This window comes from Somniosus microcephalus, chromosome 10 (assembly GCF_052327205.1).
Source record: "Somniosus microcephalus isolate GS21.2 chromosome 10, FLI_Smic_1.0, whole genome shotgun sequence".
Classification (NCBI taxonomy): domain Eukaryota; kingdom Metazoa; phylum Chordata; class Chondrichthyes; order Squaliformes; family Somniosidae; genus Somniosus; species Somniosus microcephalus.
Window position 1 is genome coordinate 186,602,370 of NC_140996.1, and position 26,561 is coordinate 186,628,930.

Here is a 26,561-nt window from a genome sequence, read left to right on the forward strand (position 1 = left end):
CCTCTGGGGAGAAGGCCGCTGAGCTGGCCGACCCTTCCCACGTTGCTGGATGCCACTGGGCCCAGCAAGGACACTCCCCTGCGACCCTTCCCCCCTCTGGGAAGAAGGCCGCCGAGCTGGCCGACCCTTCCCGCGTTGCTGAACGCCACTGGGCACAGGAGATACACTCCCCTGCGACACTTCCCCCTGGCTGTTCTCCAGGGAAGACGTGTCCCCTCCATTGGCATCCCCTGGCGCGGCTGAGGGTTCCCCTGTTGGGCCGCCTTGCTCTTCCTCTTCCTCCTCCTCCTCCTCCTCTTCCGAGGGGCTGTCACTGGCAGCTTCAGGGACCTCCTCCTCACCACCTGAAAGCAGGAAGGCACAAGAGTAGCTTTAGAGTGAGGAGAGGGCGTCAGCGAGGGAGGCATGAGTGGTGGCATTCAGCGCATTGGTCGGACAGTGGCAAAGGATGTAGATCTGAAGCGCAAGTGGGACGAGAGAGGTCCAAAAGGTGATGTCCTTACCATTGGTGCCCAGAACAGGGTCGGCATCTCCAGATGCAATGGGGCCAATCACCCGGGCACCCATGAGGCTACCCATGCGCTCTTCAAGGTCACTGAGCTGCTGGATCTGGGGACCGCCTCCCCCGGTCACAGTCCGGCTCTTCTGATTGTGTGCCAGCTTGGCCTGCAAGAGAAAGGACGGCCTCTAAGTACAGTGTGGTGCCCAGATCTTGTGTGCACTGCCTCCCATGGTCGAATAGCTTGGCCAGTGTGGTGCCGTGATCTTGTGTGCACTGCCTCCCATGGTCGAATAGCTTGGCCAGTGTGGTGCCCTGATCTTGTGTGCACTGCCTCCCATGGTTGAATAGCTTGGCCAGTGTGTAAAGTGCAGAATGTGCAATTGATGTTCATGCCAGTCCCATAGCTGCTGGATGAGGGCTGGCCATTAGGGCTTTTAGGTCCCTTTGCCCATAATGTGAGGTGCACATGCAAGGATGAGGAGGACACTGGAAAGGGGACTCACCCTGACAATCCTTGTGAGGTCATTGAACTTTTTCCGGCATTGGACACCAGTCCTGGGGACCTCGCTGTTGGATGTGACCCTGTGGGCGACCTCCCTCCAGGCTTTCCTGTAGACGCTGGTGGCAGGCTTCTTGCCACTGTCCGGGAACAAGAGTTTGCGTCTCCTCTCCAAAGCCCTAACCAGCACCCTCAAATCATGGCCAGTGAAGCGCTGCACTCGTTCACGGGCCTTCTGCATCTTTCCCGGCGCTATTTCTGTTCAGCAGCAGTGTTTAGGCCTAGCTGGAGGGCTGCAGTGTCCAGGGCGTGGCAGCAGACGAACTCGACCCTTCCCCCTTTAAGAGCTGGCCGGCGCCAGGGTGTCTGCTGTCAATCAAGAAATGACCGCACCTGCGCTGCGCCCGGCCTCGGCGGTTTAGCTCAGCACCTAATGATAGTTGTGTAACGCCAGTTTTAGCGCTCGAGCAAACTCTTAGGGCGAAGCTACTGAATATCAGCGAAGTGGCCTCGACTTTGCGCCGGGCGCAAACTTTAGCGGCCGCCCGACTTTTCCGCCCCAAAAGTGGCTATACTGAATTTCTAGGCCACTATATCTTGCCAAGCAGAAAATGACCCATTTATGCCTACTTTCTGTTTCCTGTTAGCTAGCCAATCTTCTATCCATGCCAATATGTTACCCCCTACACCATGAGCTTTTATTTTCCGCACTAATCTTTGATGTGGCACCTTATCAAATGCCTTCTGGAAATCTAAGTACAGTACATCCACCGGTTCCCCTTTATCCACAGCACATGTTACTTCCTCAAAGAACTCCAATAAATTGGTTAAACATGATTTCCCTTTCACAAAACCATGTTGATGCTGCCTGATTACCTTGGACTTTTCTAAGAGCCCTGCTATATCTTTAATAATAGCTTCTAACATCTTTCCTATGACAGATGTTAAGCTAACTGGCCTGTAGTTTCCTGCTTTCTGTCTCCCTCCCTTTTTTCATAAAGGAGTTACATTCGCTATTTTCCAATCTAATGGAACCTTCCCCGAATCGAGGGAATTTTGGAAAATTAAAACCAACGCATCAACTATCTCACTAGCCACTTCTTTTAAGACCCTAGGATGAAGTCCATCAGGACCTGGGGACTTGTCAGCCCGCAGCTCCAACAATTTGCTCAGTACCACTTCCCTGGTGATTGTAATTTTCTTGAGTTCCTCCCTCCCTTCCATTTCCTGATTTACAGCTATTTCTGGGATGTTACTTGTATCCTCTATCGTGAAGATCGATGCAAAATCCCTGTTCAATTCAACTGCCATCTCCTTATTTTCCATTATTAATTCCCCAGACTCACTTTCTATAGGACCAACGCTCACTTTGTTAACTCTTTTCTATAGAAACTCTTACTATCTGTTTTTATATTTCCAGCTAGCTTTTTCTTGTACTCTAATTTTTCTCTCCTGATTAATCTTTTAGTCATTCTTTGCTGTTTTTTATATTCTGTCCATTCTTCTGACCTGCCACCCATCTTTGCGCAATTAAATGCTTATTCTTTAAGTTTGATACTATCTTTAACTTTTCTAGTTAACCACGGATCGTGGGTCCTCTCCTTGGAATTTTTCTTTCTCGTTGGAATGTATATATTCTGTGTATTCTGAAATATCCCCTTAAATGTCTATTGACCTATCCCTTAACCTAATTTGCCAGTTCACTTTAGCTAGCTCTGCTTTCATGCCCTCATAATTGCCCTTATTTAAGTTTTAAATACTAGTCTTGGACCCACTCTTCTCTCCCTCAAACTGAATGTAAAATTCAATCGGATTATGATCGCTGCTACCTAGGGGCGCCTTCACTATGAGGTCATTAATTAATCCTATCTCGTTGCACAATACCAGGTCTAGTATAGCCTGCTCTCTGGTTGGCTCCAGAACGTGCTGTTCTCAGAAACTATCCTGAAAATATTCTATGAACTCCTCATCTAGGCTACCTTTGCCCATCTGATTTTTCCAGTCTATATGTCCAGAGGATGTCCAGAGGAGAGATTACAGGACACAGCCATAGTCAGAGTCATACCTGGGGAGAGGAGATGGCAGAGCAAGAGCAGTAGAGAAATGTCAGACAAGAAAGAGAGAGAGGGAGAAACCAGACTATTACAACAGCTTTTATAGACAATGGCCCAGATTTTGCAGTGGGTAATGATGGCGAACCGTCAACGTTTGCCGTCATTACTGCTCTGAAACTTCGGTATTTAGCGCGTACACATCTAAATGCGGAAATCCTGAAATTGCAGTCAGTCATTCACTGCTCTGACACAGACTGCGCTGTGGACCGACCCCATCCCCGCCCATAGCTGGCAATTGGTGGAACTGACGAAAACTTGAGTTTTCCACGCTAATGTCGCTGTTAACTACCTGATGCGCTATCAATTACTCATAAAAGACTGAGAGTTAGAAGAGTAACTAAAGGCTTTTATTAACAACAGAATGGAGGTCTGCCTCGAGTGGTCGACCGGTCCAGGATACCAAGGGCTGGGGAGCAGTCACCTTTATACTAGGACCTGTGGGAGGAGTCAGCCGAGGCATGTCCAGGCATGTACACAGTGGAATACAAACAGGACAAACAGGAATACAAACAGTGGTTTACCACATTCACCCCTTGTTTAAAATTGAGTCCGGCGGGGTGAAGTGTATTAAAAGTTAGTGTATTGGAGTCTCTCCGGAGGTCTTGTCTGCCGCTGTGATCGGCGTGGCGACGGCAGGGGTAGTGAAGCTTCCGGCGTCGAGTCCAGCGTAGGCTGTGGCACAGGCGTGTCGTCCTCGTAGATGTCGAGCGGGTCGCGGGGCCCAGGCCTGCCGTCTGCTGGGGCTGGATATCGGATCGTGGGGGGGGGTGGTAGTGGGTAGTGGGTTACTGTGGTCCCCGAGGGTGCAAGGTCTCTTATGGAGACTGTGTCCTCCCGCCCGTCCGGGTATGCGATGTAAGCATACTGGGGGTTGGCGTGGAGGAGGTCGACCCTCTCGACCAGGGGGTCCGTTTTATGGGTCCTCACGTGTCTTCTCAGTAGGACCGGCCCTGGGGACGTCAGCCATGGCGGTAGCGATGTCCCTGATGTGGACTTCCTTGGGAAGACAAACATTTTCTCATGAGGGGTGGCGTTAGTGGCAGTGCAGAGCAGTGACCGAATAGAGTGGAGCGCATCGGGGAGCACATCCTGCCAGCGGGAGGTTGGAAGGCCCCTAGACTTTAAGGCTAGCAGGACGGCCTTCCAAACTGTCGCATTTTCTCTTTCCACCTGTCCGTTCCCCCGGGGGTTGTAACTGGTGGTCCTGCTTGTGGCAATACCCCTAGTTAGCAGGTACTGACGGAGTTCGTCGCTCATAAACGATGAGCCCCGGTCGCTATGGATATAGCTGGGGAAGCCGAACAGGGTGAAGAGGTTGTTCAGACATTTAATGACCGTGGCACTGGTCATGTCCGGGCAGGGGACGGCGAACGGGAAACGGGAGTACTCATCAATAATATTGAGGAAGTACACATTGCGGTCGGAGGAGGGGAGAGGCCCTTTAAAATCAACGCTCAGGCGCTCGAAGGGGCGAGTGGCTTTTATCAGGTGGGCCCTGTCTGGTCTATGAAAGTGTGGTTTGCACTCAGCGCAGACTTGGCAGTTCCTGGTCATGGTCCTGACCTCCTCAATAGAGTAAGGCAGGTTGCGGGCCTTGATGAAGTGGAAGAACCTGGTGACCCCCGGGTGGCAGAGGTCATTGTGGAGGACCCGTAGTCTATCGATCTGCGCGCTGGCGCAGGTGCCACGCGATAGCGCATCCGGGGGTTCATTTAGCTTCCCGGGCCGGTACAAGATCTCGTAGTTGTAGGTGGAAAGTTCGATTCTCCACCTCAAGATCTTGTCATTTTTGATTTTGCCCCTCTGCTTGTTGTTAAACATAAAAGCAACTGAATGCTGGTCAGTGAGCAGGGTAAATCGTTTTCCGTCCAGGTAGTGCCTCCAATGACGCACAGCCTCCACAATCGCCTGGGCCTCCTTCTCAACAGCGGAGTGTCTGGTCTCCGGGCCTTGGAGGGTTCGTGAAAAGAAGGCCACGGGTCTCCCCGCCTGATTGAGGGTAGCGGCCAGGGCAAAGTCGGACGCGTCGCTTTCCACCTGGAAGGGGATGGATTCGTCCACTGCGTGCATGGTGGCTTTGGCAATGTCCTCCTTGATACGGTGGAAGGCTAAGCGGGCCTCTGCCGTCAAGGGAAAAGAGGTGGACTTGATCAGCGGACGGGCCTTGTCCGCATAGTAGGGGACCCACTGGGCGTAATAGGAGAAAAACCCTAGGCACCTCTTCAGGGCCTTGAGGCAGTGGGGCAGTGGAAGTTCCATAAGGGGACGCATCCGGTCGGGGTCGGGGCCGATGACTCCGTGTTCCACAACACAGCCAAGGATGGCGAGGCGGTTTGTGCGGAATATGCACTTCTCCTTGTTATATGTCAGGTTTAGGAGTTGGGCGGTGCGGAGGAATTTTTCGAGGTTTGCGTCATGGTCCTGCAAGTCACGGCCGCAGATGGTCACATTGTCCAGATATGGGAAAGTGGCCTGCAACGCATTTTGATCTACCATCCGGTCCATCTCCCTTTGGAAGATGGAGACCCCGTTGGTGACGCCAAAGGGAACCCTAAGGAAGTGATAGAGGCGGCCGTTTGCCTCAAAGGCAGTGTACTGGCGGTCCTCAGGGCGGATGGGGAGCTGGTGGTACGCTGATTTCAGGTCAATGGTCGAGAAGACGCGGTACTGCGCGATCTGGTTGACCATATCAGCTATACGGGGGAGTGGGTAGGCGTCCAGCAGGGTGTAGCGATTTATTGTCTGGCTGTAGTCGATGACCAGGCGCTGCTTCTCGCTGGTCTTAACGACCACAACCTGGGCTCGCCAGGGGCTGGTGCTGCCCTCAATAATCCCTTCTTTCAGGAGCCGCTCCACTTCGGTTTTAATGAAAACCCTGTCCCCGGCACTGTATCGCCTGCTCTTTGTGGCGATGGGCTTACAGTCGGGGGTGAGGTTAGCAAACAGTGGTGGGGGGGTGACTCTGAGTGTGGAGAGGTTGCACCTGGTGCGCGGCGGGCAATTTGGAAGCTGCTGGCTGCGGACTGTGAGTGGGGGTAGGGGTCCACCGTACGCCATCGTAACACTTTTAAGGTGGCACTGAAAATCTAACCCCAGCAGGATGGCAGCGCAGAGGTCAGGCAGGACCAGAAGTTTAAAATGATCGTACACGGTCCCGTCTACTACGAGTGTCACCACGCAGTAGCCGCCGATGTCCGCCGACTGGGACTCGGAGGCCATAGAAATCCGCTGTTGCGCAGGCAGGACTGGGAGAGAGCAACGCCGCACCGTGTCGGGGTGGATGAAGCTCTCCGTGCTCCCAGAGTCAAAAAGGCAGATTGTATCGTGACCATTTACCTTAATGTCCATTGTGGAACTGGCCAGTTGGTGCGGTCTCGCTTGGTCCAGTGTAACGGATGCCAGCGTAGGGGTCGGTGTGTCGCTGCGGGTATCAGATGAGGCGGTGTTGGGGGCCTGCTGCGTCCCGGCTGTCGTCCAAGATGGCGGCGTCCATGATCCCCATGTGGCTGGAGGCGTCCAAAATGGCTGCTGTACCGGTGATTCGCACACGGCCGGGGAGGTCCAAAATGGCGGCCCGCATGGCCCACACGCGGCGCTGCTGGGGTTCGGGGTGGCTTTGGCCCTGCAGACGCTAGTGTAGTGTCCCTTCTTCCCGCAGCCCGAGCAGATCGCGTTTTTCGCCGGGCAGCGCGCTCTGGGGTGTTTTGCCTGGCCACAGAAGTAGCATTTCTGGCCTTGGGGCACTGCTGTCTGGCCTTGGGACACTGCTGCGGTAGTTGGGCCGTTGTTGGGGTGTGGCTGGGGTGGCACGGCGCTATGAGGCGGTCCTACCGTGTCCCAGGCTGTCATTCCCCGCGGCGTCCACGGTGCAGAGGAGTAGGCATCCATGCCCTGGTAGGCTGCATCCAACGATAGTGCGAGTTCAGAGGCCTTGTTGAGGTCGAGGTTACTCTGCTCCAACAGTCGCTGTCGTGTGTAATTGGATCTGTGGCCCGCTACAAAAGCGTCCCGGATAAGTTCCTCTGTGTACACGGCGGCCTTTACATCCTTACAACCACAGGCCCGGCCAAGCACAGACAGTGCCTGAAGGTATTCCACGGTCGATTCCCCAGGTTGTTGTTTACGACTCCCCAGGAGGTGCCTGGCGTACACTTCGTTCACTGGGCGCGTGTACTGGTCCTTGAGGAGCTTGATAGCATCCGCGTACGAGGTCGCGTCTTGGATGACCGAGTACACTCGGTGGTTCACTTTGGAGGTCAGGACATCCAGTTTGTCCTCGTCCGATTTGATTGCTTCGGAGGCGGTCAGGAATTTTTCGAAACACTTAAGCCAGTGAGTAAACTTGGTGGATGAGTCCGCCTCCCGATGATCTAAGTCCAGGCATGCTGGTGTGAGGATCTTCTCCATTATAAAAATGTTGTTAATAAAATTGATGCGCTATCAATTACTCATAAAAGACTGAGAGTTAGAAGAGTAACTAAAGGCTTTTATTAACAACAGAATGGAGGTCTGCCTCGAGTGGTCGACCGGTCCAGGATACCAAGGGCTGGGGAGCAGTCACCTTTATACTAGGACCTGTGGGAGGAGTCAGCCGAGGCATGTCCAGGCATGTACACAGTGGAATACAAACAGGACAAACAGGAATACAAACAGTGGTTTACCACACTACCCCATTAAATGTTAAGCCTTGTTGGAATAGGGGTAACTGGGGTTTTAACAGTGTATTGACTGTAGAATGGATAATGCAGAGAGGGAAGACCTTGAAGAGAAAAAGTGGAGAGATAAAAATTCACCCCACCTCCTGTCTAAATCCTTGTCCTGTCCACCTATTTGCCCAGTTTTGTACTGGGCAAAATGTGATGGCTCTAAGGCTAACATAACAGTTTTCTGCTCTCTCGCTCTAACTATTTTCAGTGGAAGCAGAAGTTATAATAAAGTAACAGTACACACGGATGTTACCAAATATCTGACTGCAAATTGTTGTAATGCACCAGTTTGTGCAGTTAATCATTCTTTCCACACCAACTACAAGTCATCAGCAACTGTATCCAGTCTTGTTTTAGTATAGTTTTCAACTCAGTCTAATTTACAACAAAATTTGACAAGCTCAACAACCCACCCAATGCTGCTGAATTAAAAAGTTGGACCCTATTGAACTCATCCTGAGATTTATTACAAAAGATTCCCAGAAACAGTAAGGAATATGTGATTTTGAATTTCAGGGCTGCGAATTATTAGGTTTTCTCAACTTTCTAATCACTATGAAAGGTAAATTTAGAAGAGAGAATGGAATGCTTGTTATTTAAGTCTCTGGAGGAGAAATTCAGTATAGCCCTGTTTGGGGCGCTAAAACTTTAAAAGTTGAAAAATTAGCGCCAGGGGCTAATCATTCTCGCCTCCCATGAAATTCAGTTTTAGCGCTCCAAGAGGGAAGTGCAGCGCTAAATCAGGCGCTAACCACTTCTCTTAGGGCGCTAAAGTCCGAGAGCGGGGCGGCATTGGCAGAGCGTTAAACAATTTCGAGCTCATTGTAAACGGCACTCTTTCATCACAGAGGCTGCTTCCCTCGCTTAAAGGGAAGGGCCAATGATGCTGCACAAGCTAGTTGTCATCAGTTCTGTTTTGCAAGGAGACCTGGGCGACTGCCATTACAGCCCCAAACACTCCCACAAAGTGGAGGGCTTGCACATCTTGCACCAATGAAACATTAAAAACTTTGCGCAGGCACCAGACTGGTACAAATAATAAAGGATGCGCTAGATGAAAAGCATTCCCTTTAATTACCGCTCCTGAAGCGGCCAGCCGAGTTCACAACGCCTCCTCTTGCTGGCGTTGTCGGCACGAGGCGATAAAGCAGGGGGCGAGAGTCAGTTTTCCATCCAAGGCGATAACTGGGCGTGCCGCACTTTATGACATCACGATCTGCGAGGCGCTAGAGGCCCAGGTGCTAAGCCAGCACTGAAGTTCATGAGTGTTGCTGCATTCGCCGCGCCCGGGCGCTAGCCCCGTTGGCACCCCCACAAGGCTCTAACAGGAGGCTCTAACATACCGAATTTCACAGCCTGTTTTCTGCACATGGTTTTGCTAGGCTATGCTGTGACTCCAGCAAGAAATGAAGCACACAACCCTAGTCCTTCACCAATTTAGTTTGGAGTTTGCCAGGAGCAGGTATACAAGTGGTCTGGGGATGGCCTACCCTCCCCTTCTGTGGAAAGCTACTAGCTTCTGCTCAGCGCTTACCCCAAAAACATGCTAAACATCAACTTCTGCTCCATGGTACATCACATTTGAGCATGAAGTTGCTATGCCACCATGCTGCCATGAAACTTTGTTTTAAATAAACTTACAACCACATTTTTCAGTGATGCAGAAATGCTACCATAATGCTAGAGTTTGATGGTAGGGAAATGGTTAAAATGAAAAACTGCTCTGATTTGTATCTTGTTACTAATGTTTGTTTAATAGCTACTGAATATGTCAAAAGAACTGAATGATTTGAGGGATAACCTGAAGGAAGCTTCAGCTCTAATAGCAGCTGAACCCCTCAAAGATGAATCCAGTTTACATGGCCTCACATTAACCTCCTCCGAAGCTGCTGTTCAGTCTATGCTGGAGTGTCTGAAGAACAGGGATCTTATAACTGCCCTGCGACAAATCAGGGATTGCAGGTTAGACTTTGTAATTTCATAAATACTTGCTTTTTAAATTACCTTCTCATACTGTATAATAGCCCTATTTCTCTTGATTGCTTTGCTTAATCAACTACAAGGACATTTTTTAATGAAAAAATACATAATTCTTTGGTTAATATTTCTTTGATTTTCCAGCGAATGCACTCCTATTTTCTTATATGTATTAAATATTGATAGGCTATGCTAGTATCAACATTACTCTTCAATATTTAACTTCTGACCAACAAGCTATTGTAGGAATAGGTGTATTCCTAACAAATAATGGAGCTTGACTCGGGAGAACAACAAACAGGATTTTAATGTTGGATAAGATGAAATACAGCAAACAACGTGGATAGATGCAGGAGAGCTGTGGAACAGGTCTTTCCCCAGCGGGGACGCCATGAGGACTGCCTGGGCAGCCCCGTGGATCGCGTGATGACGTCATCGCATTTTCCCGCGCTTGGCGCGGTCACGTGCTATGCGTCGTGACGTCACCGCATTTGTCCGCGTCATCGCGTGTACCCGGCACTGCAGCTGGCCGTTGCGGCCGAAGATGCTGGGGCGGGAGGCTGAGCCAGGCCGGCGGCCGTCGCGGGAGCGGAAGGCCGAGCTGGGTCGGCGGCCGTCGCGTTTACCCGCATCCTTAAAGGGGCAACGCCCCGTGCATGCAAACAGTATATACACAACGTTGAAGAGAATTATGTACAACAGGTAAGAGACATTCGGTAGTGCCACTACACTATAATAAATAACATTGTTCTTCCAAATTTAGACCCATTATTTTCATAAATGAGTCAATAGTATAACTCACGAGCAACAATAGTGCAAGTGAGATACGAGTGGAAAAGAAAATCTTTACAAAAGCACACATGAGCCATCCAGGGCATGAAGATCCCAGTTTCAATATTCAGCTTCAATCTTCAGCTTCAGCAGCTGGGTTAGGCCAAGGTTCCCCGCTCCTGATTAGTATCCAGAAATCACTGCTGGAAGTATGTATGTGTTGGGTGAGGTCAGGATCAATCTTGGCTACAGTTTGCTTCTTCCCCTCACAATAGGATGGTCACTCGAGTGAGGTCCCAGAGGGTGATCAGTGCCCATGGATCCATACCCCAGAGTCAATGCCTTCAGGAGAGTAGAGAAAAATTGACAAGAAAATTATATTACGGTAGTTGTAATTAAATTGCTCCGATTATGGTGTTATGTGACAGGAAAAGGGGACTTATTAAAAGAAAAATACCAATTTAAATAAAATATCAACTGGGTTTGACACACCTGTGACTGTTTTATTTAAATTAGGAGCAGGTCAGCAATAATCATCAGCTCTATCTTTCCCAAAATTTTCAGTCATGGGTTGAATGTTTGTACTTATATTTATGCTGGCAGGAATTATAGGCCTAAAAATTAGATCATGCATGAGCCGGTGCAGCAAACGTTACATGCGCTTAATGGGGCCAGTGGCAGGATCATGGCAAATTGGTCCAGAGGCCTTGTTTGTTTATTACCGGTGAGCTGTGGACACCAGTCACGGCCCCAGAGGCAGCTCGCTGGTCATGAAGATGGAGCAAATTCAGCCGGCTTGTATGCCGGCCTATGTCCTCAGCAGAGGAGACAATCGGGTGGGGGACGAGCGGTGACTGGGTCTACAATAAGGTAAGTAAAAAAGTTTAAAAGTTACCTTTTGGGTGACAACCACCTTTAAGGACCGCTGGTTTGGCTGCTATGCGTCTGAAGACACTGACAGCAGCATGCACGGCCTATGCTGCGGTCATTCCAATTTCGCAAAGGTGTCTGAAACAGGCATTAGGCCCCCTATTTGCATGTTTTGGGCACGTGCCCTGGACACCTACAGAGGATCCCTAACCAATATAGCGGATGGTGCAGAATGAGCGCCTCATGCCACCCACCACATTGTACCGTTAGGTGTCCATTTTACTCCTGTAAAACAGGTGTGGCACATTCCAATTTCTAGGCCTTAGTTTCTAGTTTAAAATGTTACATTCATGTTAAAAGTAAAAGTGTTATTAGCACGTAGCAGCTGATTGAAATAGTATGGCCTTACACCTGCTAATTAGAATTATGAACCTATTGGAGTAGATTTTCCCGTCAGGCGATGCATTATTAGGACCCACCTAATCGTTAATGTGCTGACCCTACATGATTTTGCGGAATCAGATTCTTTACACAGTGTAAACAAGCTCCCAGCCTTTATTAGGTCTGCCATTGGGAACTTGCCAGAGAGAACCAGGAAATCATGTGTAAGCAGCCTTGCACTGTTTATAAGAAGTGATGGGTAAATTTAAAGGGATCCGTTCACTTAAAGGTAAATGGCTGCATTTGAGAATAAAGTTGTTAGTGACAATTACAAAGGTGTGGTGACACGCCACCACTGGACATAATCCGCTCACGGCGGCACGGACAGTTTAAGCAGACGCCCCGAGCCAGGGGCCCTTTCCTCCAGCAACTTGTTTCCCGCAGGGACAGGCTGCCGGGTGCACTTCCTGTCTGGGGAGTATTTAAGTGGATGTGCGGGCTTTTCCAGTTCCTCTTTGCCATGAGGTTGATTAAAGCAGTTGTGTTTTACTAACTCTTGTCTCGACTCCCACGTTTGCCGCGGTATCTCAACACTGGTGACCCCGACGCTCAGGACGAATCCTAAGCTAGCATGGCGGATACAAACGCAGTCACGGTTAAACTACCGGACTTTTGGGAGAACCTGGCCGAAGCCTGGTTTGTTCAAGCTGAGTCCAGATTCCGGCTGAAACACATTACAGTCGACGCCACAAAGTACGACCACCTCGTCTCCTCTCTCACCTACACCACAGTCCCCAAGGTTTGGGCAGCGCTGCAGGATCCACCAGTGGAAGGCAAGTACGAACATCTGAAGGCTGCGCTCCTTAAAAAATTTCAAACGTCCTCTTACCAGCGCAACTGCCAACTCCTTGACCTCCCCGGCCTTGGTGACGCTTCACCGTCAGATCTGCTTTCCCACATGCTGTCCCTCTCGGACGACAAAAACACCGGCGCCCTCTTTCGCACGCTTTTCATTCGGCAGCTCCCCGCCAGCATCCGCCCGCTCATTGTGGTGAACTTCTACAACAGGTTCATCCCCAGGACTTCTCGGCCCGACAGGTCGGAGCCGTGTTCGAGCAGTGGGTCAATGGTGCGTGGCAGCCACTTGCCTTCTACAGCCGCCAACTGCGCCCCCCGGAGGTCAAATACTCTACTTTCGACCGCGAGCTTCTTGCGCTCCACCTGTCGGTCCGCCATTTCAGGTTCCTCCTGGAAGGCCGCCCCTTCACCGCGTACGATGACCACAAGCCGCTCACATACGTGATGGCCAAGCACACCGAACCCTGGTCCGCTAGGCAGCAACGCCAGCTCGCGGCCGTGTCCGAGTTTACTACGGACATCCAGCACGTCTCCGGTAGAGACAACGTTGTCGCCGACTGCCTTTCCCGTCCTGCCATCTGCGCGAATCACCTCGCGGTCGACTACGCGCAACTAGCAGCGGCCCAGCTCACGGACCCAGACCTCCTCTCGGCGGCTACCAGCCTGCCAGGGCTACGCCTAGCCAAGGTCGCGCACGGGCCCGAAGTCACGGCAGTCACTTGCGACGTCTCACTCGGCCAACCCAGGCCGGTCGTCCCTGCAACCTGGCGCCGCCACATCTTCGACGAGCTACACGCGCTCTCCCATCCGGGTGCCCGCGCATCCGTCAAACTCCTCTCCCAGCGTTTCGTCTGGCGCGGCCTCAGCAAAGATGTTCGGACTTGGGCCACCTCCTGCCTCGCCTGCCAACGGGCTAAGGTACAGCTACACACAAAAGCACCCCTGGGAGACTTCGAGGTACCCAGCCGCCGCTTCGACCACGTACACGTCGACATCGTCGGTCCTCTGCCGCCATCGCAAGGCCAAACTTATCTCCTCACGATGGTCGACCGCTACACACGCTGGCCTGAGGCAGTGCCGCTGCCCTCCACCACTACAGCCGACATCGCCAGGGCGTTCATTAACACCTGGGTCACAAGGTTCGGCGTACCAGCCGACATAACCTCCGACAGAGGCGCCCAGTTCACCTCCGAACTCTGGACGGCCACAGCGCGCAACCTCGGGGTGACGCTCCACCGAACCACGGCGTACCACCCGCAGGCCAATGGGCTGTGTGAACGCTTCCACAGGTCACTCAAGGCCTCACTCCGCGTTGGTCTGCAGGACAGTACCTGGACTGACCGCCTACCGTGGGTGCTACTAGGCCTACGCACTGCGGTCAAGGAAGACCTCCAGTCCTCGGCAGCGGAGTTAGTCTACGGACAACCGCTGCGCGTCCCAGGCGAATTCCTTCCGGAGGCTACCACGCCTTGGTCGGCCGAACAGCAGCGGCTCAACTCTTTCTCTTCCGCTCAGCAGTTCGCCCCACTTCCGGTCAACCGACACGGCGAACTCGCACCTCACGTCCCGCCAAACTTACAGCAGGCGCGCTTCGTCTTCGTGCGACACGACGCGCACCGCGGGCCCCTGCGACCCCCGTACGATGGACCGTACGAGGTACTACAAACCGGGGACAAGGTCTTCAAGCTGCGACTCGGCGACAGGGTCGACACAGTCTCCATTGACCGGCTCAAACCAGCACACACAGAACCAGGGGAACAGGTCCCTGTGGCCCGGCCTCCAACTAGAGGCCGTCCCGCCAGCAAGCCAGCACAGCCGGTGGCGAACCGCCCGGCCCCACCAACTAGACCGGCGACCACTCAGAGCCGCTCCGGCAGAACCATCAGACCACCGTCACGACTCGTCCACTCCTCCTAAGCGGATCCTGGGGGGAGCTCTGTGGCGACACGCCACCACTGGACATAATCCGCTCACGGCGGCACGGACAGTTTAAGCAGACGCCCCCAGCCGGGGGCCCTTTCCTCCAGCAACTTGTTTGCATTTCCTGTCTGGGGAGTATTTAAGTGGATGCGCGGGCTTTTCCAGTTCCTCTTTGCCATGAGGTTGATTAAAGCAGTTGTGTTTTACTAACTCTTGTCTCGACTCCCACGTTTGCCGTGGTATCTCAACAAAGGCTAATATTTTAATATATAATATACTTAAGTTTTTGCAAAGGTTGTCAGGGTAACAACAATGCCTCACAAAACCCAGTGACCAGCGCAATAAATGAGGAGGCAGGAAACTGAGTCTGTGGCCAAGTGATGGAGCAGCATAACACTTTAACCCTCTGTTTGAAGGCAGGTGAAGTGAAGTGGTACAGAATGAGGTGCTAGTTTAGAGGGTAGCTCTCTAGCCCATTTTTCCACTCCAGGGCACCATCATATAGGACAGCAATTCAGCACTCCTGGATGATAGCAGAGAATGAGAGCAACTGACAGTACCAGCCTTATGGTATGTGTTAACTGTAAGTGTCCTCGCCATCTGGCTATACGCTGACCTGGAACCTGTGTTGCAATTGTTGCAAATCGTACCCTATAGATAAAATAAATGTGTGGTTTGTGACTACTAGCTTAATAAAATGACTTAATAGCAGGCAACATGAAGCTGTATGGCAGTTCCAGAACATTTGGCACAAACCTTCCTTGTGGACTGAAGGGAAATGGAAAAGAAACAAAAGAAAAAAAGGTTCAGAAATAGTTTCAAAATGCTACTACAATACAAATCTTGTCATAGGGCTCTTTAAATGTACTTGCATAAACAGCACACCCAAGAATAATGGATACAAAAGCAAAATACTGCGGATGCTGGAAATCTGAAATGAAAACAGAAAATGCTGGAAACACTCAGCAGGTCAGGCAGCATCTGTGGAGAGAGAAACAATTAACATTTCAGCTCGATGATCCTTCGTCAGGACTGGAAAATGTTGGAGATGGAACAGGTTTTTAAGCAAGTGCAGGGGCAGGGAGAGGGGGGAGGAAAGAACAAAAGGGAAGGTCTGTGATAGGATGGAAGGCAGGAGAGATTAAGAGACAAAAGGGATGATGGTGCAAGGCAAAAGGAGATGGGAATGGGACAAGTTAAGAAACAAAAGATGACTCTAGATGAAGTGTAAATGGCAATGGCAGAATGATCGACAGCTGCCACGTGAGAGTGAAAAAAAATGGGGAAAAAAGTGTAGGGGCAGAGGTTATGGTCTGAAATTGTTGAACTCGATGTTGAGTCCAGAAGGCTGAAAAGTGCCTAATCGAAAAATGAGGTGCGGCTCCTCGAGCTTACATTGAGCTTCATTGGAACAGTGTAAGAGGCCGAGGACGGAGAGGTCAGAGTGGGAGTGGAGCGGAGAATTAAAGTGTCAGGCAACCGGAAGCTCAGGGTCACCCTTACGGACTGAAGAGGTGTTCTGCAAAGCGGTCACCCAATCTGTGTTTGGTCTCCTAAATGTAGAGGAGACCACATCGTGAGCAGCGAATACAGTATACTAAATAGCAAGAAGTACAAGTAAATCGCTGTTTCAGCTATAAGGAGTGCTTGGGGCCCTGGACAGTGGGAAGGGAGGAGGTAAAAGAGCATGTGTTGCATCTCCTACGCTTGCACGTGAAGGTGCCAGGCAAAAGGGAAGGGCTGTTGGGGGTGATAGAGTAGTGGACCAGGGTGTCACGGAGGGAGCGGTCCCTATGGAATGCTGAAAGGGGAGGTGAGGGGAAGATGTCTTTGGTGGTGGGATCATGCTGGAGGTAGCGGAAATGGCAGAGGATGATCCATTGAATGTGGAGGCTGGTGGGGTGAAAGGTGAGGACAAGGGGAACCCTATTGTGGTTCTGGGAGGGAGGGGAAGGCGTGAGAGCATAAGTGCGAGAAATAGAACGGACAAGGCCGTGTCAACCACAGTAGAGGGGAATCCTCGGTTGAGGAAAAAGGAAGACATATCGGAAGCACTAGTACGGAAGGTGGCATCGTCAGAGCAGATGTGGCGGAGACGGAGAAACTGGGAAGATGGAATAGAGTCCTTACAGGAGGTGGGGTGGGAGGAAGTGTAGTCCAGGTAGCTGTGGGCTTATAGTGAATGTTTGTCAATAGCCTATCCTCAGAGATGGAGACAGAGAAGTCGAGAAAGGGAAGAGTCGGAGATCGACCATGTGAAGGTGAGGGAAGGGTGGAAATTGGAAGCAAAGTGAATGAAATTTTCTAGTTCAGGGCGAGAGCAGGAAACGGCACTGAAACAGTCATCAATGTACCAGAAAAAGAGGCGAGGGAGGGGACCTGAATAGGACTGGAACAAAGAATGTTCCACATATCCCACGAAAAGGCAGGCATAGCTAGGACCCATGCGGGTTCCCATAGCAACACTGATAATTTGGAAGAAGTGAGTGGAGACAAAGGAGATGTGAGAACAAGTTCAGCCAGGCAAAGGAGGATGGTGGTGGATGGGGACTGGTTGGGCCTCTGTTCAAGGAAGAAGTGGAGCGCCCTCAGGCCATCCTGGTGGGGGATGGAGGTGTAGAGGGATTGGATGTCCATAGTGGGGCCAGGAAACTGGAAACTGTTAAAGTGGCGGAGGGCATTGGAAGAATCACGGATGTAGGTGGGAAGAGACTGGACAAGGGGAGAAAAAAAAGAGTTGAGATAGGAAGATACAAGTCCTGTGGGGCAAGAACAGGCTGAAACGATGGGTCTACCAAGGCAGTCCTGTTTGTGGACCTTGGGAAGGAGGTAGAAGCTGGCTGTGCAGGGTTGGGGAACTATGAGGTTGGCGGCTGTGGAGGGAAGATCTCCAGAGGAGATGAGATCAGTGACAGAGTAAGAATAATGGATACCTATTTTATACTGTAGGATAGATGACCGAACATTATACCCCAATGGAAGCTAATTTTATTACAATTAACTACAAACTGGCAAGCACTTCTAGTGCCAGTACAGAACCCAACTGGAAAATTAGATGGGATGCTAAATGGGTGTAACTCAGGCGGAGCAGATCTCTGTCAATTTTCCTGATCGGTTATGCCTACTTTACACCTATTAATTTTCTGAAACCAATCAGAAAATCTATGCAAATATGTATTTTATGATGTCATTATTTGATACACTAACCCTCTTGCTTTAATATTTTATTGCAGGACCATATGGCCCAATGATATATTTGGCAGTAATGTGGAGGATGAGGTCCAGACACTTCTTAACATTTACTTCAGGCACCAAACTTTGGGACAAACAGGCACATTTGCACTGCTGGGCTCCAATCATGATCTATCAGAAATCAGTTCCAAGCTGATGGAGCTGAATGGAGAGATTCAGGATATGATTCGGAAGGCTCAGAGTTATCGTGTCATCAGTACTTATCTTCCAGACACCAGCACTGCCAGCACTAGTCTCTGACAGGAGTTTTCTGTCTCCCTTTTGTTTACGACTGGAAATGCTGCAATGCTGGTCTGAAGTCCTTCAGTCTCTTTTCAACCGTAGAAAAACTTGGCCAGGCTGTTCTCACATTTGTGACACTTCACAGTTTCACTAAACTAAAGTGGGAAGATCTAAAAATGTGCAGCAATACCGAAAGACCAAAAGTAAAATAAAACACCCAGTCGGATATAAAAAGCTTTTTTTCAAAGCACACATTTACTCCTACTTTGGGTAACTATGTTAAGCTGACAAGATACAAGTTCACACATTAACTGAGGATACCAAAGGCCATCACACATTAAAGTTATTATTCCTGAAGAAATATTTTGACAAAGATGTAATTTTACTTTAAGGTGTAAACAACTGATACTACTGCCACAGAATTGTTGCAAATTGTATGCTATAGGTAAAATAAGTGTGTTGTTTGTGACAACTGGCTTAATAAATGACTTAATAGCAGGCAACATGAAGCTGTATGCAATGCACTAGGAAGCAGTTTTGTTAAGCTGAAAGCCTGTGTGTTTCAATCCTTTTTTAGGCTAAAATCTTTATTGTATGCTATGAACAGGAGCATAGTTACTATATCAGTACTTGTTCACACTGAGCTGCTATAAAGCACATTTTTGTTAGAAAAGTGTCACTTAGTTGTTGTCTAAGAAGGTGTTTACTGGGCCATACAATGGGATTTGTACTGTATTTGAAATACCATGAACAGTCTAGATGAAAAATGAGTATTGGCTGCTTTTTCTACTAGATGGAAGCTTTTATGGATTTATTTATAAATAATAGGAAAAGGCTGCTTTAAATAGTTTTGTAGACGAGGCTACGACTTTAACATCCTGTTGGTCAATGCCTGCTGAACTGCCAAGCATGCACATTTATATGTAAAATATAAATTGTATTGAAACATTTTGAAAATCAACAGTCTGTGCTTTAACTTTCTAAATTAAGCCGTGTAGCTCTGCATTTGTAATGTGGGTGGGGGCTCTTCTCATGCTGAGATTTTTCCTCATTTCTGAAACGCTTTGTTGTTCAGAAGCTATACAATTTTTTTGCATGTACAAATCTGTTGCACATTTAATAATATCTTAAGAATTATCCATATAACTTATTTACCTTGTGTAAATAATTTTACAGCTACTGTGAAGTATTTTAGGTTTGTGTTTTGGTCTGTAAATTCATGCACTGTATGTACAGCTGCAATATATCATATAACTATGTCTAGTGATGTTATTCCTTGTGGAAATGTGAGCTTTTATTTAATGCTTTCCATTGCACTTTTTACACTTCAACTGGTCCATAAAACCTCCAGTAAAAAAAACTTAACGTGGCAGGCTATGACTTTGGCTGCTTTTCTATTACACCTTTATTGAAATTCAGCTTCCTAATTCGGGTGGGTGGGACTATAAATCTGAATGGTGCAGGATTCTATGAAGTGTAATTGAAAAAAAATCAGGATGTTTTTCTCCCAAACTGACCTATATCCCATTAAATTTTGTGCATTATAAATTAGTTCTGTATGTTTAAGTTGTGATTTCAATGTGTATTATTCACCAAAATCATGATTCACATAACCACAGGTGAACTAGAATAGCTACTGCATTTCAAATTAGGTACCAGATGCAAGAGAAAATAGAAAATGATTTCTGAAACTGCATAAAAGAGTCATCAAGTAAGCTACTCAATGACTCTGCTAGTTAAGGAGCAGAGTCACACAGATCAGCAAGGTCATACATTTGATCCCTGGTCTACTCAGTTACCTGATCTCACCATCAGGAAGCTATCATGAGGGGGAGGGAGGGTTCAGGTAAGGGTAAATTTATAAGTTTGAAGAGAAAAGTCAAGGCCGTAGAGCAGAGTAGCAACTTGGGTAAAATCAAGCAGATTGTGTCAGGAAAGGACAGAGTTTAATAACGGTAATACAGCATTAGCAACTAGAGCCACAACAGGGGAAAATAGTAAAAAGTTAAAATGAAAGGCACTATGGCCTAGAAATTGGGTATAGCCCGGCTTGAGGCGTTAGAACTGGCGCTGCGCAAAGTTTATAGCCAGATGAAACTTATCGCCGCCTGGCGCGATATTGGGTTGCATCGCCCCTAAAGGTGATTGAGGCGCGAATTCAGGCATTACACGGGACTCCTAAGGCGCTAAACTTCCGGCGCAACCCAATATCGGAGCGGACGGGCTCAGCGCAGGTGCTCTCAATTACCGATGACCACGAGACTTCCAGGCACCAGCTAGCTCTTAAAGGGGTGGGTCAGTCAGCTTCAGCATCCACACTCTGCGCCTTGCAGGCCTCAGAATCGGCGCAGGCCCTTCTCTGGCGATAAAAACTTGGACCAGATGGAGAAGGTGAGACAGAGAGCAGAGCGCTTCATCAATGAGGCTCTGGAGCAATTGGCCGCAGTGGAGCGCCGGCGAGATGTTCTCTACCCAGACAATGGCAGAAGGCCGAATTATAAGGACTACTGACGAGCTTGGAGGGATGTATGCCAGAGGGTCAACTCCAGCAGCATGGTGACCAGGAGCCCTGTCCAATGCAGAAAGAAATTCAACGACCTCACTCGGGTCGTGAGGGTGGGTGTTGTTCCTGCAAACTTCTGCATCCCTTCATTTGCACCTGACTTTATGGCTACAGGGTGGCCTGTGCCCCATTGGCCATCTGCCAGCAAGCACCCATGGCCCTTTCTTGGCACACACATGCACATTTGACTCAGGGCATCATGTAAGGGCTCTTGCACCATGGGGGGCATGAGATGATCACTCAGGGCATCAGGTAACATAACTTCCCCTCCTTTCCCCTGCAGTCCATGCTGGTGAGGATTGGCAAAGACCAGCTTCGCACCGGTGGAGGACCTCCACAAGTGGTCACTCTCACAGATCTCGAGGAGAGAGTCCACCAGATTCTTGGAGGATGTCCGAGTGGTCCTGTAACCACTGCAGCTACCGACCCCATTGTCGACAGCGATGGTAAGGTTCTCACCTCTTACAACTGTCTCCTACTTGTTCCCCCCACCGGCATGCTTTCTCACTGTGGACCCATGTCATAGCCTTGCCGCAATCTGGCATCCCTTGCTGCGAACCTGTCCTTTTGCTAAAGCCACTCTTCCACCTCCCTGCTTTCAGATGCTGCATCACCAGCTCGGGAGCCGGGCCCTCAAGCTGCCAGTGCCAGTGCCTCCGAAGGCTCAATGAGAAAATTACTGTCCAACAGAAGGTCAGCAACTCTCTCCAGCAACGATCAGGATGGCCAGCCCAAATGGCTGCAGCTTTTATACTAGTGCTGTCCCCTTTAAATAGCGCCCCCCGAGTCCGAGAAGGGCATGGGAACGCTCCATCCAACTGTCACTAATAGCGCCAGGCGGAAAGGTTGCGGGCGCTACCGAATATCCGGTCCGGGGCGCAAAAATGGCGTTGCACACTGAAATGACGTCATGATCTGCCTGCGCCCGCGGGCGCGCGCAAAGAGTTAGCGCCAGCGCTAAAATCATACTCAATATGGGAGGTGGCGCTATATTCACAGCGCCCGCCCAAAAATTGGGTAACGCCCCAATTCTCGGGCTCTTTAGGCGCTAATCGCTGGCGCTACCAACCGAATTTCTAGGCCTATATCTGAATGCACAAAGCATTTGCAACAAGATAGATGGTTGCAGGGTGATCATGGTTGGGAACTAAATATTTCAGGGTACTTGACTTTTAGAAAAGATAAGCAAAATGGAAAAGGAGGTGGGGTAGCCATGATAATAAAGGATGAGAAAGTCAGTAGGGGGAAAGGATCTTCACCCAGAAAATCAAGAGCTAAGAAATAACAAGGGCAGAAAACACTGTTGGAGTAGTTTATAGGCCTCCTAACAGTAATCATAGTGTTGGACAGAGTATAAATTAGGAAATTAGATGAGCATGTAACAACAGTAATGCAATAATTGTGGGGGACTTTAATCTTCATATGGAATGGGCAAACCAAGTTGACAAAAGTAGCTTGGAGGACGAGCTCATGGAATGCATTCAAGAGTGTTTTCTAGAACAATATGTTAAGGAACCAACTAGGGAATGGGCTATTTTAGATCTAATATTGTATAATGAGACAGGGTTAATTAATCTTAGAGTAAAGGATCCTCTGGGGAAGAGTGATCATAATGATAGAATTTCATATTAAGTTTGACAGCGATGAGGTTAAGTCCAAAACTAGGGTCTTACATTTAAAGAAAGTCGATTACGGAGGCATGAGGGGCGAATTGGCTGAGGTAGAGTGGGAAATTAGATTAAAAGATATGATGGTAGATAAGCAATGGCAAACATTTAAAGTAATAATTCATAATTCTCAATGAATATACATTCCGTTAAGAAAAACTCCACTGGATAAGTGATACAACCATGGCTAACTAGAGAAGATAAGGATAGTATTAGATTTAAAGAGGAGGCTTACAATGTTGCCAAAAAGAGTAGTAATCCTGAAGATTGGGAGGGTTTTAAAAATCAGGAAAGGATGACCAAGAAATTGATAGAGAGAAAATAGAATGAGTAAACTAGCAAGAAATATAAAAACAGCAAAAAATATATAAAATCAACACTGATCATTGTTAGTGGGCCATAAGAGCTTTAAGGAAGAGATTAGCGAAAGTAAACGTGGGTCCCTTAGAGGCAGAGACAGGAGAAATTATAATGGGGAATAAGAAAATGGCAGAGACGTTAATATTTTGTGTCCGTCTTCACTGTAGAAGGCACAAAGAACTTAGCGGAAATTATGGGGAACCAAGGGTGTAAAGAGAGTGAGGAACTTAAAGTAATGATTAGTAAAGAAAAAGTACGGGCGAAATTAATGGGACTAAAAGCTGACAAATCCCCTGGACCTGATGGCCTACATCTTAGGATTTTAAAAGAGATGGCTGCAGAGATAGTGGATGCATTGGTTTTGATCTTCCAGAATTCTCTAGATTCTAGAATGGTCCTTGTGGATTGGAAGGTAGCAAATGTAACCCCGCTGTTCAAGAAAGGAGAGAAAGAGAAAACAGGGAACTATGGGCCAGTTAACCTGACATCAGTAGTAGGGAAAATGCTAGAATGTATTATTAAGGACAGGTAACAGATTAGTTGGAAAATGACAATATGATTAGGCAGAGTCAACATGGATTTATGAAAGGGAAATTGTGTTTGACAAATCTATTAGTATTTTGAGGGTGTAACTATCAGGGTAGATGAAGGGGAACCAGTGGATTTGTTTTCTTTGGATTTTCAGAAGGCATTCGATAAAGTGCCACACAAGAGGTTGTAACACAAGATTAGGGCTCATGGGATTGGGGGTAATATATTAGCATGGATTGAGGATTGGCTAACAAGACAGAAAAAGAGAGTATGAATAAACGGATAATTTTCAGGATGGCATGCTGTAAAGATCAGTGCTTGGGCCTCAGCTATTTACAACCTATATCAATGACTTACATGCGGGAACCCTGTGAAATATAGTTTGCTGATTGTGATGAAATATGCCATTCATCAGGCACTGCATTCTCTGTGTTTAGTTTAGTTTCAGTTTCATTTCCTTACCTGTATTGTATTGTGTGTAGGGCTCCGCCCATACCTGGCCCCTACTTAAGCAAGCCCCAGTGTGTCTCACAGCAGTACAGCAGATCTCTGGATGAGAGACACTTCTCCAATGTGTATTACTTTCTGAGTTAATAAAAGCCTTGCTTTGCTCCGTTAACGTTGAGTCTCGGATTCATTGAGGCACATCAATTTTATTAACTCAATTTTCAACGCAATGGACCAACTCTTGAAACCCGAACGTTTGGATTTGGACCCGCATGCTTCGGACGCATCGGCACGATTCGGACACTGGTTTAAGTGTATGGAATTCTTCCTGGACAATTCTGCAGCCATCACAGGCGCTACGGACGCTGAAAGTATGAAACTCGGAATCCTGCGGAATTGGGTAAGCCACCGGGTTTACCCCCTCATCCAAGACGCCGACACGTACCCGGCCGCCTGCGACATCCGAAAGGCGCATTACCAGCAGCCTACGAACGAGGTGTACGCTAGGCATCTGCTCGCTACTCGCACACAGCGACCTGGGGAATCGCTGGATGAGTTCCTAGTCACCCTGAAAACGCTTGGCAAAGACTCAAAGACTGCAAGTGCCAAGATGTAAAAGCCGCAGTGTACACTGACGAGCTTGTTCGTGATGCCTTTATTGCAGGCCTCAGCTCCACTTACATCCGGCAGAGACTACTGGAAAAAACGGGATTGGACCTGAAACAGGCTGTGGACACAGCGCGATCCCTGGATGTGGCCCAGAGAAACTCGGACACCTACTCTTTGGCCCGCGCCGCCCACGCCGCCACGTGTGCACCAAGGGTGCCGCCATCTTGGAAGGCATCTTCCCCGCCCGGCAGCCCGACACCGTCGGGGCCCCGCTCTCCCCCCAGAAGCCCTACGACAGCCGCGACGCGTCGGGGCCCCAACTGCTACTTCTGCGGGCAGCCGAAGCACATCAGAAACCTGTGCCCGGCGAAAGGCACCACCTGCTTTAAGTGCGGTAAGAAGGGGCACTTCGGGAAGGTGTGCAGAGGGAACCCCGCTGGAAAACCCGCCACCGCCGCGTGTGCGCCGTGGGAGTGGCCATCTTGGACGCCATCTTGCCCGACCTCGTGGGGTCCGCCATCTTGTGAGCAGACAGCGTGGACGCCATCTTGTCTCGATCAGGGCCCTACAGTGGCATCGGTCACAGTGGACCAGACCAGACCGCACCCGCTATCCAAATCAATGGTGGACATCGAGGTAAACGGGTGCGGGGTTAAATGTTTAATTGACAGTGGAAGCACGGAGAGTCTTATCCACCCTGAACTAGCACAACAACTCTCTCTAACAGTGGTCCCTGCTCGGGGCACCATCTCTATGGCTGATAAAACCCAGACATCGACTATTATGGGTTACTGCGCGGTACAATTGTCCGTTAACGGAACTGTATACGATAATTTTAAATTACTAATCATGAAGAATCTATGTGCGAGCGTGATCTTGGGCCTGGATTTCCAGTGCCACCACCAAAGCATCACGCTCAATTACGGTGGGTCCCAGCCGCCCCTCACAGTGTGCGGTCTGGCTACCCTGAAGGTAAAGCCGCCTTCGCTATTCGCGAACCTTACTCCCAACTGCCGGCCAATAGCGACCAAAAGCAGGAGGTACAGCTGGGAGGACAGGCGGTTTATCGCGACCGAGGTAGACAGGCTCCTGAAGGAGCGCATTATCGAACGCAGCAACAGCCCGTGGCGCGCCCAAGTGGTGGTGGTGAGGGGTAGCGAGAAGAAGCGGATGGTGATAGATTATAGCCAGACAGTTAATCTATACACCCAGCTAGACGCCTACCCGCTACCCCGCATATCCGAGATGGTGAACCAAATCGCCCAATACCGGGTGTTCTCCACCATCGACCTCAAGTCAGCGTACCACCAGCTCCCTATCAGACCAGAGGACCGCCCGTACACCGCCTTCGAGGTGAACGGACGCCTCTACCAATTCCTCAGAGTCCCCTTTGGGGTGACGAATGGGGTCTCGGTCTTCCAGAGGGAGATGGACCGCATGGTCGATGACCACCACTTGCAGGCAACCTTCCCCTACCTCGACAACGTCACCATCTGCGGTCACAACCAGCAGGATCATGACTCGAACCTCGAGAGGTTCCTGAAAACCGCACAAAAACTCAATCTCACTTACAACGAGGACAAGTGCGTTTTCAACACCACGCGCCTCTGCATACTAGGCAGCGTGGTGGAGAATGGGGAAATCAGACCAGACCCCAACCGATTGCGCCCCCTACGGGAGCTCCCCCTGCCCAACACTCCCAAAGCCCTGAAAAGGTGCCTGGGGTTATTTTCTTATTATGCCCAATGGGTCCCCAACTACTCCGACAAAGCCCGCCCCCTCTTGAAAGCATCCTCTTTTCCGCTCTCTGCTGAGGCCCACGCCGCCTTCAAAAGCATTAAGCGGGATATTGAATGGGCCACGCTACAGGCAGTGGACGAGAACACTCCCTTTCAAGTGGAAAGTGATGCGTCTGACTTTGCCTTGGTGGCCACCCTCAACCAGGCGGGGCGGCCCGTAGCTTTCTTCTCGAGGACCCTCCAAGGGCCCGAGATCAGACACTCCTCCGTGGAAAAGGAGGCCCAAGCCATCGTGGAGGCAGTGTGCCACTGGCGGCACTACCTAGCCGGCAAACGCTTCACCCTACTTACCGACCAGCGGTCGGTAGCGTTTATGTTCAATAATAAACAGAGGGGGAAGATTAAAAATGATAAGATTCTTAGGTGGCGGATCGAGCTCTCCACCTTCGAGTATGACATCATTTACCAGCCAGGGGCCCTTAACGAATCCCCCGACGCCCTCTCACGAGGGATGTGTGCCAGCACCACCGGGGATCGGCTACAGACCCTCCACAACGACCTCTGCCACCCAGG

The 26,561-nt window shown here is 49.6% G+C and overlaps 1 protein-coding gene across 6 annotated transcripts in view; it reads left to right on the top strand.

Moving 5' to 3' along the window:
• Window positions 1–19,623, top strand: part of LOC147111928 (protein furry homolog) — a 486,257-nt gene extending 466,634 nt beyond the window's left edge. For all 6 annotated transcript variants that reach the window (XM_085999325.1, XM_085999321.1, XM_085999322.1 and 3 more), the window contains 2 exons: window positions 9,581–9,783; window positions 17,832–19,623. In XM_085999325.1, coding sequence (XP_085855451.1) covers window positions 9,581–9,783; window positions 17,832–18,090 — 462 coding nt within the window. In that variant the 3' untranslated portion in view covers window positions 18,091–19,623. The remainder of the gene's footprint in view (window positions 1–9,580; window positions 9,784–17,831) is intronic.
• Window positions 19,624–26,561: the final 6,938 nt, after the last annotated feature.